The sequence below is a fragment of the Lissotriton helveticus genome, chromosome 8, assembly GCF_964261635.1.
Source record: "Lissotriton helveticus chromosome 8, aLisHel1.1, whole genome shotgun sequence".
Taxonomy (NCBI): Eukaryota; Metazoa; Chordata; class Amphibia; order Caudata; family Salamandridae; genus Lissotriton; species Lissotriton helveticus.
The window spans coordinates 773112478-773125933 of record NC_136069.1 but is presented as its reverse complement, the minus strand read 5'-3'; the positions used below and the strand labels follow the sequence as shown (position 1 = coordinate 773125933).

The 13456-nt window shown below is 45.8% G+C and overlaps 1 protein-coding gene across 1 annotated transcript in view; it reads right to left on the bottom strand.

The window, feature by feature from the left end:
• CLDN10 (claudin 10) overlaps positions 1–13456 on the bottom strand; it is a 524049-nt gene that overhangs the window by 118921 nt on the left and 391672 nt on the right. The window contains exon 2 of the mRNA XM_078656067.1: positions 6419–6580. Within this exon, the coding sequence (XP_078512193.1) occupies positions 6419–6580 (162 nt within the window). The remainder of the gene's footprint in view (positions 1–6418; positions 6581–13456) is intronic.

The following is a 13456-nucleotide window of genomic DNA, read 5'->3' as shown; positions in this document are numbered from 1 at the left end:
TGGGATGTCGATTGTCCACTGTGTTGGTGCTGTAGGCCTGTTAGGTGATGATGGTCAGGTTGCCTAGGATGGTTGTCCCTTTCAGACTGTTGTGGACAGTAACAGTGCGTTTCCTGGGAGCCACTGTCTTTGTCTGTGCTGCCTCTGTGATGGTCGGGGGGGGTGTTCCAGTTGGGGGTTGGGGTCCTGGGGTGGTGGTGGTGGGTGTTGTGGCCCTCTTGGGTGTCCAGGCTGCATGATGAGTTGCTCCATGGCATCTGTTGCTGGGGTCCCTTTTGTGGTGCAGGCTGCCGTCCGACTTTACACCAGGTCAGAGTATGTGTTAATTTCCTGCTGCTAATGCGCCTTATTGTGTGTTTTGTGTTCTTATCGCCGAGCTGGCTGGTTGTTGTGAACGTTGAGGTCTCGTGTTGTCGTGGATTTTTGCACGGGACGCCTACTCTGCATCTCATTAGCGATAGTTGCAGGGATCCTCTGTGGCTATGTTTTTTGCGGCTGCTATCGAGGGTAAACTGGTGCTGTGGACTTTTATCACCAGCTTGTTAATGGGGAGGTAAATTTATCACGGCTTTGGCTGCGTTAAAGTGCCGTTAATTCGCCGATGGCTCCTTGTGAATATGTTCCTAAGCTGTCTTGTCTCCATACAAACCTATGTACATGCAAACGCAACCAGATACACGCCCACAAGTATATGGTACTTTACCCCATATGTAAACAGTAACTTTTATACAATAAATGCAAATAAAGAAAATGTAAACAATCAATATCCCCCTTCTAACAAGGATCATTGTTTCTACAAAGTAATGTGCATAAATGGCTCAAGGCAGAAATGAGCCTTGTCTGCAGGCCTGCTGCCTCTGTCACTCCATCTCCCACTCATGTCAGCCTGTCCAATAGTGCCCCAAGGGGCCACCACATACGTTTTGCAGCCCACAATTATTAGTTACTTTGCATCGTGGTATGGTCCTTGGGGTACATAACCAAAGAACTGGAGGCTAATCATAGATCCAAAGCTTGCTAACTGTGCCTGTGCGTACAAGTCCAGAGCAGTCAGCTTCTTGTTGTAATCACAGCTAGATCGGTGCAGAATAAGTTGCTCTGGTTGTCGTGTTGCGCAGCTGGCTTTAAGTCCAGTCTGGCTCAGGACTCAGTCATTCCCAAAGACAGACCCTGCAACACATGACAAGTGAGGTGTTGTTCTGCAGCTCTGAGAAGAAACAAGATAGTGCCAGGGGAATCCAAAGTAGCTCATAATAACCTAATTCGTTTCTTGAGGCCTCGCTCTTATGGAGACATCATAACAACTCTCTCCATGACTACATATGGCAGACAGGGACATTTGAAGGATTTGGGGGACCCGGGCCCAACTTATTTTGAGGGCCCCTGTTTGGAATAGCTTTGAATTTATGATCCAATTTCATCTTTTTTGTGCCCCCTTTGGTCAGGTCACTGACCGTGCACAAGCACACTAGTGCAAATTCGAAATGTGTTTTCATCTAATATTAAGGGATAGTGCCTTGTGTTTTCAATATTGTAACACAGCAGCAGCTCACTAATATTACTCCAAAAAACCTGTGACACCCACCCTTTTCTCATAATTCAGGTCCTTTTGATCTAAAAGAACCATTTTTTATGGATTTTGCATGAAACATAAACACAACATTTCTCTGCAAAATGTCTGCAATAGACTTTCACACATCACCCACATTAAAAATGAATTAAAGAAAAATGGTATTTAAAACAAACTATTGAAGCATCACTCAAGGTCACCAGAAAAAGACTCTCTGCAGAAAAGAGCTAGCTCTAAAAGGGGGCCCCCTGAAAGGCTGGGGCCCTGGGCCAGAGCCTAATTTGCCCATGCCTTAAAACATCTCTGCCTGCACTGCCACCATTGTTTCTGCTATAAAGTCTGCAAGCTAGGTCTAGCAACAAAAAGGTGCCTGACACATTTCTGTAAAGTGCCAGGAGATGCACGACATTGCCATTTGATTCACCGGTACGACGACCACTGCAACTTCCGGCAATAGCAGCTATCTTCATAAGGGCGAGGGGTGGAAAATGGCCGGTCTTTAAATTAATGTACATTTTTTGCTCTACAATTATCACTGAGATCCTAATTAGGGCAACATTGTCAAAATGCACAGACATTCAAGCTAAAAGAGGTAACTTGTGTACACTACAGAGTTGTGTGTAATCTCAGGTTTTTGAATGAACAACCTCTCAAAGTTATTACTCACCTCAACGTTCACCACAAATAGGCAAATTTAGTTTGACCTTGCGTTTGTGGTATTCACAAGTACAGGAGAGAGGAGGTGATCCGTCAGCTAGACTGCCGACTTTGGTGCTTAAAAACCAGGGTTCGAACCTCGGTGTTGCGTCCATATCCTGTGATTCTGGGCAAATCACTTACAGCCAGATACATCAACCAAAATAGAGATCGCAATAGGTGCGAATTAGCTATTGCGATCGCTAATAAATGAAAAGCCGTTCATGAAGCGAAAAAATCAAAAATGCGAATTCGCAAAATCAAATATGCGAATTCGCAAAATAAATTGCAGAATCCAGGTTGACCCCCGTAGCGAATGGTAATTAGCGAGAATCCAAGGATACAGTGAAATATATTGCGATTTCGCAATATCAATTTTGCGAAACCGCTAAATATTCGCTAACCAGATTCATAGAAAATCGCTAATAGCGATTATAGCAAAAATCGCTATTTGGCAATAGCAGTTTAAAGGGAATCACAATAAGGTGGTAAAAAAAAAAGTGTTCACTCACCTGCTATACATCTGAGGTCTATTTAAACAGACCCATGAGGCCATAGTGGCCTCCCACAATGGCAGGACTCTACATTTTTGCGAGGAGGAGGAGGATACTTGCAGCAGGCCAGGCCAGAAGGAGAATCCAGGAGAGAATTCTCCGCCTGCGCATCACTTTGTTGGGACAGACTCGTGAGCAAATATATGACAAGTACAGGATGAATGCAGCAATGATTCTATACTTAATAGATGAATTGGACCCACTATTGCAGCGCCAAACACGTAGGACCCAGGCAATTCCAACTCATGTCCAGGTGCTATGTTGCCTGCACCTGCTTGCGTCAGGTAGCTTCCAGGATATAGTGGCAGAAGCTGAAGGGGTATCACAGAGCTCCCTCTCGCGGTTCTTTAACTCCTTCCTGGCCGCCATGATGTCTTTGATCAACAACCACATCACGTTCCCCACAACCCAACAGGAATTGAGCCAAACAAAACAGGACTTCTACCAAGTTGCCCAGTTTCCACACGTGATCGGATGCAGAGATTGTACCCACGTAGCCATATGTCCCCCTGCCGTCAATGAGTATATCTTCCGCAACTGGAAAGCATATCACTCAATAAATGTCCAAGCTGTGTGCAATACTAAAAACATCATCACCGACCTTGTAGCACAATACTCTGGGAGCACTCACGATTCCTACATCTTCCGCCATAGTGGCTTGCACACACGTCTGCTCAGGGGTGATTTTGGCGATGGGCACCTGCTAGGTAAATTGAATACAATACTTATCACTGAATTATGTAATGGCAATGCATACCTGACACTATTTTATTGTTTGTAACTCTGTAGGTGACAGTGCATACGCGGTGAGGCATTACATCTTGACTCCATACCTGAACCCAGCCAGCCCACAACAACAGAGGTACAATGCAGCCCACATCAGGACATGTAATGTAATAGAACGGACATTTGGATTGCTCAAGAGTCGCTTCCGCATCCTGCATAAAACTGGAGGAGCAATGCTGTACCAACCGGAAACATGCTGCAGGATAATTGCGGCATGAGCTATGTTGCACAACATAGCAACAAGGAGAGGTATCCCCATTGAGGAATCCGACACAGAGGGCAACCAGCCACCAGCACACCCACGCCGGGCACATCTTGGGAGTTCAGCGGAGGGGCAAAGAAAACTTACAGACATCACCCATCATTATTTCTAAAGTATGTAATGATGACACACAACACTCAATTGCATTTGAAGTTAAAGTATTTATTACCACGTCAGGCGGTAGGGGTGTAAAATTGAACAGAACTGGTGGCCATTAGCACATTAACTGCATGCACTGAAGGACACAAGAGACACACAAAGGACTTGAAATGCAGTCACAAAGAATGTCTTGGACATGGTTACGTCACCATGATGATTTACACCCTTCTGATGATGTTTAGCGTCTCCTCCCTCTCACACCCAAATGTCTTTCTCCTGCATCTGCATCAGCATTCCCGGATGCAGCGGGAGGTGTTTGTCTACAGCTACTGCTCCTCCTGACAGTGGTGAGTGGCGCAGTGATGCTGCTTAGGCTGGATGTCTCACTACCCTCTTCCCCTGTAACATTGCCCTGACCACCAGTGCTAGACTGCATAAGTTCAACAGCAGTGGTAATTTGGCCAAGTGCCTTGGACACATCCCCACAACAATGGCCCATATCAATCTGCATTTCCACCGACCGACGTGACAGCTGTGCCATGCTGGCGCAAATCTTGTTGTTGGACCTGGTATAGCCACCCATGCAGGTCACGAACTGGTGATGCCTCCTCCTCTGTGTGGTGTATCCCTCCTGCATCACACGCGCCACCTCCTGCAGTGTGTTGTTTGATTGTCTGTTTGCCTCCACTAGTGCAGCAGTGAGTTCCCTCACACTCTCGGCCATTACTGATATGTTTTTTTCATTTTCGTCATCTGCAGGTTGATGGCTCTCATATGCCTCGCTTGCAGGCGCTGCACCCGCACCATCTGTGACTCCACACCACCCCACTCATTGGGAGTTCCTGCCTCCCTTGCCCAGGTATGGGTCCTTGGCCTGCGTCTTGTTCCTGGACGGACATGTGCCTGCGGTGTAGTTGTGTGGCTCGCACTCGGACGACTTGTCCCAGGAGCAGTAACTGGTACCTATTCTGACTCCATTGGCTGCAGTGGTGTAACTGTGGCCCAGTGTTTTGCTGGTGCCTTGGATTTGGGTGGTGGTGTCACAGGTTTTGACACGGCAGCCTCTTGGATGACCTTTTTGCTGTCTCCACTATCACTGTCATCAGTGTGTACTTCTGCTGCATCTGTGATGTGAAACAGTGCTATGTTATTTTATGTTGTTGCATTAGTTGAACAACATTAAAAATCAATACATTTATGCTTTCACTGTCTCTCATCAATGACTGTACTGCATTTTGGTAGCATTTGGGCTTACTATGTTGGATTCTGACAGGCAATTGGGTTCTACAGACTACAGGTCCCATGATGCATTGGTGTTCTTATGTAAAATGTGTACTGGACTATTTCTAATGTGAGTTTGCAGGTTGGTTTAAAATTGGGCACTATCCGTATGTACATTGATATGTTGATTTCCATGTATCTTACCTTGTGTGCTACTGGCCGCCCCGGATGTATCCATCTGCGTTACTCCCACCACTGCTTCAGGCTCGATTGTGCCCTCAACCATGTCCTCCTGGGCTGTGTTGTCTGGGACTGTTGGGCTTCCTCCTCCGGTCCCCTTCGCCTCCTTCAGCCTTTCCGCTATCCGCTCCTTGGCACGGCTACGCAGGTCGTACCAGCGTTTCTTTAAATCATCTATGCTGCGATGTGTGACCCCCACAGCATTGACCTTGTTTTTGATCCGGTTCCGTATCCTTCTTTTTTCAGCCTCTGGTAATTTGAGGGAGAGCTTTCCAAATAGCTTCTCATGGTTGTTTGCCACCTCCTCAATGAGGTGCTCAAGTTCACTCTCACTGAACCTGATTTTTCTCTTCCTGGCCACTGCACCCTCCTCTGTAGCTGTTTGGGACATTTTGGCTGTCTCCACCTGTAAGCAAACTCCAGTTTTGTTTTTCTGCTCTCTATCCCAGCACTCAGCTTCTGCCTCTCTGTTCCTCTGTGCACAGGTGGCAGCATGGGCTGATTGACTTCCTGGTTGCGATGTCATCAGCCTGCTCCCAATGCGACTCTGTAGTTTTCACATTCTCACTATTTGCGAAATCGCTATTTGCGAAATCGCTATTTGCGATATCGCAAATAGCGGGATCGCAAAATGCGAGAATGTTTGGTTTTCGTGATAGCGATTCCTTAACATGGAATCGCTATTGTATTTAGCGATTTTTTGCGATTCTTTATTTTTTTGCTATCCTCATCATGCATGGCTAACAGCGAATCCTTATTTGCAATTCCTTAATAATCGCTAATAAGGAATCGCTATTTCTTTGCATGATGTATCTGGCCCTTAATCTCCCCGTGCCTGAATGTGTAATATAAATACCGTGCTCATGTAAAGCACTCCAATACCTTCGGGTCGAGTTTGCGCTATATAAATATGTAAAAAAAAATAACAGGAGGCCACAGGCGGCTCAAAAATAAATATGCATTTGTTTAATTATTACTGACAATGTTTACCTCCAATAACGAGCGTGGCTCCAGCTGAGCAGGTTATTTTGGCCTTTGTTCTGTCTGAGCCCCCGATGGTCGAGCACTTCATGCCAATCAGTGCAAGTATGGACCCGAATCCGCTCAAGCACACAGCAGCAACCATGAGCGCCCTGCAAGCCTGAATGTAACCTGTAATAACAACAGCAGGAATCAGACAGTGACCCTCGACAGTAAACATACATATCCTCCGTGCTTGCCCCCCACATTCTCAGGACAAAGTACTGCATTTAGCATGTGCACACTTCTCCCTTACCGATACAGGTATAATGAACTCTTATATTTATAAGCAAATCAGGAGAATAATAATGTATTATCCAGTACGCAGTTACCACCAAGTTAAACAGAAACTGTGCGAATGATGCCACAATAGACACATTCGCAAAACACAAAGTCAATTAACTGGTGACTGGAACAAGTTATTTGATCTGAAACCATATACTCGTATTGGAGAGAGTTAGAGGGCTGTTTCTGGCAAATTCTACCACTCTCCTTAGAGGCCAATTACGATGCAGCTCGTAGGTCGGAGCCTTGGCCGCCACCTCGTAATAGGCCGTTTGGTTTCTTTTCCAATAGCCTCATTACGATGGAGGTGGTCGGGAAGGAAAACGTCTGGTCATTCCGGCTGGCTTCCTTGGCATTCGGAATCAGCCAAGTAATCTCAAGGGTGGATATTTCCACCCTTGAGATTACGATGATGGTTCAGACATGGTTTCCATGCCCACCATGTCGGAAAGCGTTTTCGGGGGCCCCCCAGCAAGGCCCCCTTGGGTGCACGGCCTCCAGTTGGAGAAGGAGGGGTGGGCCCCCCAGTTGATCCCTGCACCTTTGGCAGGCACCTTGAGGTGCCTGCAATGGGGTGCAGGGAAAGACCGCACCTCCTATTTTACTATTGGAGAATGCATTACGGCCAGCTTACAGCCGGAATGCATGCTCCCATAGTAAAATATAGGAATGCGACCGAACAGTGTTCAGTTGCATCCTAATGGGACGTTTGGGACTGCCGACCGGGTGTCAGTCTATCCCATGACCGATGAAGTGTGGGGCAGAAGTGATTCCACCGGACATCGTAATGACCCTCTAGGGGGGATATTTACAGCACAATGTCGGAGCGCGTTGTAACTCCAAAATTGGTAACGCTACAATCTGAATTTTTTTTTATTGGAAGGATGCGCCGTATTTACAAAAATACAGTGCACTCCTGTGTTTCCCCTAGCGCTGGTGCTAATAAAGCTGCCTAGCGCCAGTGCAGGCACCCATGTGCCATGTTGCCAGGGTGCCTGCGCTGCAGGTGGGTTTGTTTATGTGTAGAAAGGAACACCTTCCTACACATAAACGATCTTGAAAGGCGATTTGCTCTTTCTATTTGTGCTGCAGCACACATGAAAAAAGCAAAATATGAGGAGAAAATAATAATTTCTCCTCGCATCACCAGTCTAAGACCAGGTATTCCCCGGTCTTAGTTTTTGGCATAGAGGTATGTTTGAAAGTAGGCTTTGCCTTAAATCTACGGCCTGTTCCAAGGAAATCTGTGAGAAAGGCCAAAGCTTCTGTTGATAATAAATTATCCATCCACCAGTGCATATCTAGACACCTGGTCTGTTAAATAGTTCTAATATAGTGCAATAGACAGATTCTGTGTAGCAAGGACGTTTAAAAGTGTTAATTTTTCTTTCCAGAACTTCGCTGAAGATTTGGAGGCATTGGAGACTGTTGACTAATGTAGAATAATGTGGAATGCAGAGGAGCTTTATCCACCACCCACATTTTATTTTTAAACATTTTTTACAATACCACAGTACTCCTGCATTACTGCCACCCAAGCGGCATCCCAATGGTATCACCAGATCGCGCAAGCTTCTATTAGTGAAGCTTGTGTGGACTTTTGATATCATGCTTCCGTGGGAGAACCTCGCTGGAGTAACGTGGTGTCCGTGACAAAAACATTTTTTTTATTTTTAGCCCCATGGGGGTCCCTCTGGTTCCCTTACAAAATTGCCAGGGGGTCAGGGTACCCGCACCTTGCTCCCTTACATTTTAGTTTTCACCTTCATTTTATTTTAGTTTTCAGTACTCTGGGGATCAAACCCCTGAGTACTGTAAAGCCGGTCACAACATTTTCTTCAGGTTGTGGTCAGCCATTCAGATCACTTGGACTGATGGGACTGGTTCCAGCCCTCTAGGACCAGAACTACTTGCAGGGAAAAAAGGCTCTCTCAACCATTCAAATTACTCAATTTTTCTAATTTACAGTTCTACGGGAGCGCTGTGGGATCAACCATCCAGCAATACCTCTTTTTTTTTAGCTCCTTCATGACCACCCAAGCACCTATTTAAAAGCAAATGTCTCAAAAATGGTTAAACAGATTTACACCAAATTTCTTTTAACCCGTTGAGTGCTCATGACGAGCTCAGCTCGTCATGAGGCACGGTTGAGCTGCACTCATGACGAGCTGAGCTTGTCACAGCCGTTGGAACGTTCGCACGCGGGGATAATTTCCCCGCTGTGCAGAACGTTCCAAAACGGGTGTGGCTGTGACGAGCTCAGCTCGTCATGAGTGCAGCTCCACTGTGTCTCATGACGAACTGAGCTCGTCACAAGCACAGCGGCGCCGCGCGCATCCCCCCTCCCCCCCACACGGCGGGGGGAAAACACCCCGCAGTGAAGGGGTTAAAAAAGCATACTTCATGAGTGAAATTCTAACTTTCTGCCAATTTTGGTGTACTTCTGTTAGGCCTTTTTTCTGCATCACCCGCAAAACATCTTATGGGAAGTGAGATGGGTAAAATATATTTTTGGGCCCTGTCTTTTAATTGACCCCCAATTGACAGATCACTCTAAAACTTTCCAGTAAGGAGCTCAGGTGGATAAACCTTATTTGTAATTTTTTTTCAAGATTTGTTAAATGCCAGCGTCAAAGTTACATGCAAAACAAAAAATGCTCTTCCTTTAGAAACTGTAACCTAATCATACTTACACAGTCGTGACAGCCACAGTTTAATATTGAAATTAATACTACATGGTGATGTTCTCACCCCTATATTTTCTTGAGTTTTTTAACAGGCATGAACACAGTGAAATATTGTTGTTGTTGTTATAATAGAACACCCAGGAATTCTGATTGGTTTGCAAGGCAGTTCCTCCTCTGGGTATACTTTGATCCACCATGGAGCATCAAACGAAATCTTTCAGAGGTTCATGTAACACAATTCTCACTTTCCCGGAGCACTACTCCCATCAGAACATAGTTTGAGTAATTATCCTCCATTATTCACTATGTTTTTGAGGCAAGCAATGCAAAGGGTTGGGGGCGACCGCTGGCGTGCATGCTCTGCCTCACTCTCCAGCAATCCTAAATGCAAAATGTGTTCACCATTCTGATTGGTAGAACAGATAGTAAATGAGGTGGCTATCTTGAAATAGACACTTTTTCTATAGTTTCAATTCTTATAAAGAATTGGAGTTTTAATGATCTAGTATAGTATTTAGTTAGTGAAGCTTTCAAGACAATTGTGCCACTGGATTAAACACTTAACAAAATGATCTGGTGAATTAGGACTGAAAAGTCCTAATCTGTAGATTTTTTTCTACTTTTTACTTGCAACATGTTGTTAAATTTGAATGATACTTTCCACAGAGATAGATGTGCATTCTCACCGGCAGAGCCCATTCTTTGGGTAAGACTTAAACTATGTAATATTTAAAGACCTTGGGCCTCATTTATGAGGCCTTGCGTCAGTTTTGCGCTTCCGATGCGTCACTTTTTGTGGCGCATCGGCGGCGTAAAACATGCCTCCAGTTGCGCACTATTTACAAAGTGACGCATCTAAGCAGATGCGTCACTTTGTAAACCCCTGCGCTACATTATACCTGCGTCAGGTATAATGTATGCAGGGGGGGCGTTCCCCCATAAAAAGCCTAGTAGAAGTGACGCAGTGAAATCTATTAGATTTCACTGCGTCACTTTTAGGACGCTGTTGCGTCAAAATCTTGCGCTTGCCTCACAGCAGGCGTAAGACTGATGCAGGCCCTTTCACATGGGGCTTGCCCCATGTGAAAGGACGCATTGCTGGAGTTGCGTCACTTTTGTGACACACTCCAGCAATGCGTCACTTTTGCGCTTACAGATACGTCAGAAATACTGACATATCTGTAACTCCTTGCGACATGATGCGTCATACATTAAATATGACGCATCAGGAATGTCGCAAGGAGGGCGCACTGAGAAGTGACTCATCGCTGCTTTCACGCAGCGATGCGTCATTTCTCATAAATGAGGCCCCTTGGGCCTCATTATGATGCCGGTCGGACTGACCGTTTGACCGCTACAGCCGCAATCCGATGCCAACCACTGATGCCGGGAAAGTTTCACCGCAGTATTACGATGCAACTGCTCCTACCTCAGCGGTCTCATCTACAGCGATGCACATATCTCTTAATATGTTGCTGAAAGTGCGTACAAACTCACAGGAAACATGCAATATGTACACACATGCATGACATATATGGGGATCTGCCTTGTGCTGCGTGTACCTCATTGCTGGAGTGTGGCAAACTGTGCACAGTCCAGTCAAAGGAGATGCATACTACCTACGGACTTACCTGCATTCCAGTGCCCACAGGGTCAAAGTCTTCAGGATTCAGCAGGCGCGTTGTAGGGGGTCCATGCCAGAGACTTGTGGGGAGAAGCGGATTTGTATGATTATGCACCCCAAATCCTTTCTTTCCGATGATTCGAGGCTGCCTGCATGGTCAGCTCATCAGAAATGCACATTGTAATTAGGACAGTTCTATGACTGCTGTTTTTCTCTGACCGCCATCCCAGCAGTAAGATTAAAGTTTTCAGAGTGGGTGGTCTTCCATCGGTCGGATTGGTCTGCATTCAACATGCATCCTAATGCTGTGGTCGGTCTTACCGCTTCTGAGGAGACCGCGGCAGTCCAAACAACACCAGCAAGGCTGCGGATTTCGGTCTGACCGGCATCATTATGAGGCCCCTTGTTTTGAGTTTGGTAGAAGGGATACTTCCTCAAAACAGTGGTTATCCCATCCAACATATTGTAAGTTCCATAGGCTATATTACTCTTGTAATATTGTAATACAACGGATGGAAGATTTGCCACATTTTTTAAAGAGAATTAAATCCACCAAATTCTAAAATAAGGTCCATGTTTCCCCATGCCTCCTGAATACCATTTTAACTATCTAGGTGGAAGGTAGAGTTTGACAGTTCCCTCAAAAATAGAGGTGAGGGAACTTACAGTTTCTAATGGTAGACCTTCAGCTGGCTTCATAACCAGAAGCCCTTCACCCAGAAGTCCATCAACCTCATGACAACCACTAATTTTTCCAACCTGGTTCCTCCAGGTGAGGCATGGCACATCTAGGGAATGAAAACAAACAGTGACCCGAAGTGTGTTGGGAAAACCTCCTCCTTTGGGAATTAGTTTCTCAAAATAAAAAAAAATTGTGAGCTTGACAAACTAAACTGTATCAATGTGGTGGAATCACATTTGTTAGACCAATCCTGCCAAGCAGGCAGGGTTTACTGAATGAGCTAGGGATTCACCAAACAGATGGGTCACTCGTTATAGTCTAAATGAGCCACAACATTTGTAGAGAAACCTGTAATGTGATTTAAATTCTTCTGAGTGTCTTGTGAACGAGGCCTACCTTTTTGCCAGTGAAGGATAGAATGGATGACGCCATGAGGCCACTAAGGCTGATGCCTGATTCTGAGAGTGGTACAAAAGGGGGTGGTGATGGACGGAGCATCTGAACCAATCAAACACTCACACCCAGTCAACAAATCTGGGTTTAATCCATCACCGTTCTTTAGCCCACTCTGCTACCCCAGTTCAGACATGGCCATATGCAAATCAGTCTGACCCTGTGCCTCATGGGAACAATCCAGCCCGAACTGCCAAGCCATGCCTTCCCTGGACCGGAAACAAGCATCCGAAGATCGGTTTCTGGCATTTCAGCCGTCTTCAGCCCAGCTTGCTTGAATCCAGTGGCAAAGTGAGCAAGGGACTCACGTCTGAGCATACCCTGCCAACTTATGGTGAACAAAGCTGTACAAAAGGGGGTGGTGATGGACGGAGAATCTGAACCAATCAAACACTCACACCCAGTCAACAGAGCTGGGTTTAATCCATCACCGTTCTTTAGCCCACTCTGCCACCCCAGACCGTCCATTGCCACCCCCTTTTGTACCGCTTGATTCTGAGAGTGACAGCTACAGAGCTAGTAACAGTGAGGAGTGGGCATCCTTTTCATGATGGATCACAGCGTCTCACGCCGCTCTTGATTTGAAGCCTTTAACAATAGGAGGAACCCAGTTGACTTTTCGCTCCTGCTGGTCTTTCCATTTTTTGTAAAATTAGCACCGATCAACTGTAAAGCAGATATTAAAGGGGCAAAACAACGGTCAAACGTCTTCACCTGAAGGTTGTCTAACTCTCCTTTGCGGTCGCACTTGGTGGGTGAGGTTAAGTAAATAGAGGGTTCTTGAAACGTTTGTGATGCCACCCCTTCCTGCCTGTGTCTTTCTCCCACCTCAAATCAGCTGTACTACTGGGCGAGGGTATTGAAAATAAAAGTTGCTCACAGAATTTGTCTGTGCTCCTGTCTTTCAAATATCTCAGCTTGTTTATTTTTCCTTAATAATTCCAATTGCAGGGTACAAATGGTATGCAGAAAGCCTATGCCTGAGACATCCTACATAGGGAGGGCAAGCACCTTAATTTAAGTGAAAAAACCCTTTCCTGTATGAAACAAATGTGATGCAGATGCAGAAATCCTAGTCACAAATGTACTAACATTTGTCAAAAAGCAGCAAGACAACTTGCGGCGCTGCATCAAATGAAGTGAGCAGGAATTTGCCATATTTACCAAGACATGGAGCATTCCTGCTCTCTCTGTGCTCCTGCACTGAGTGGAGTCTAGCACCTACGCAGGCACCCTTGCGCCATGGTGCAAAGGAGCCTTGCATTACAGGCAAGATT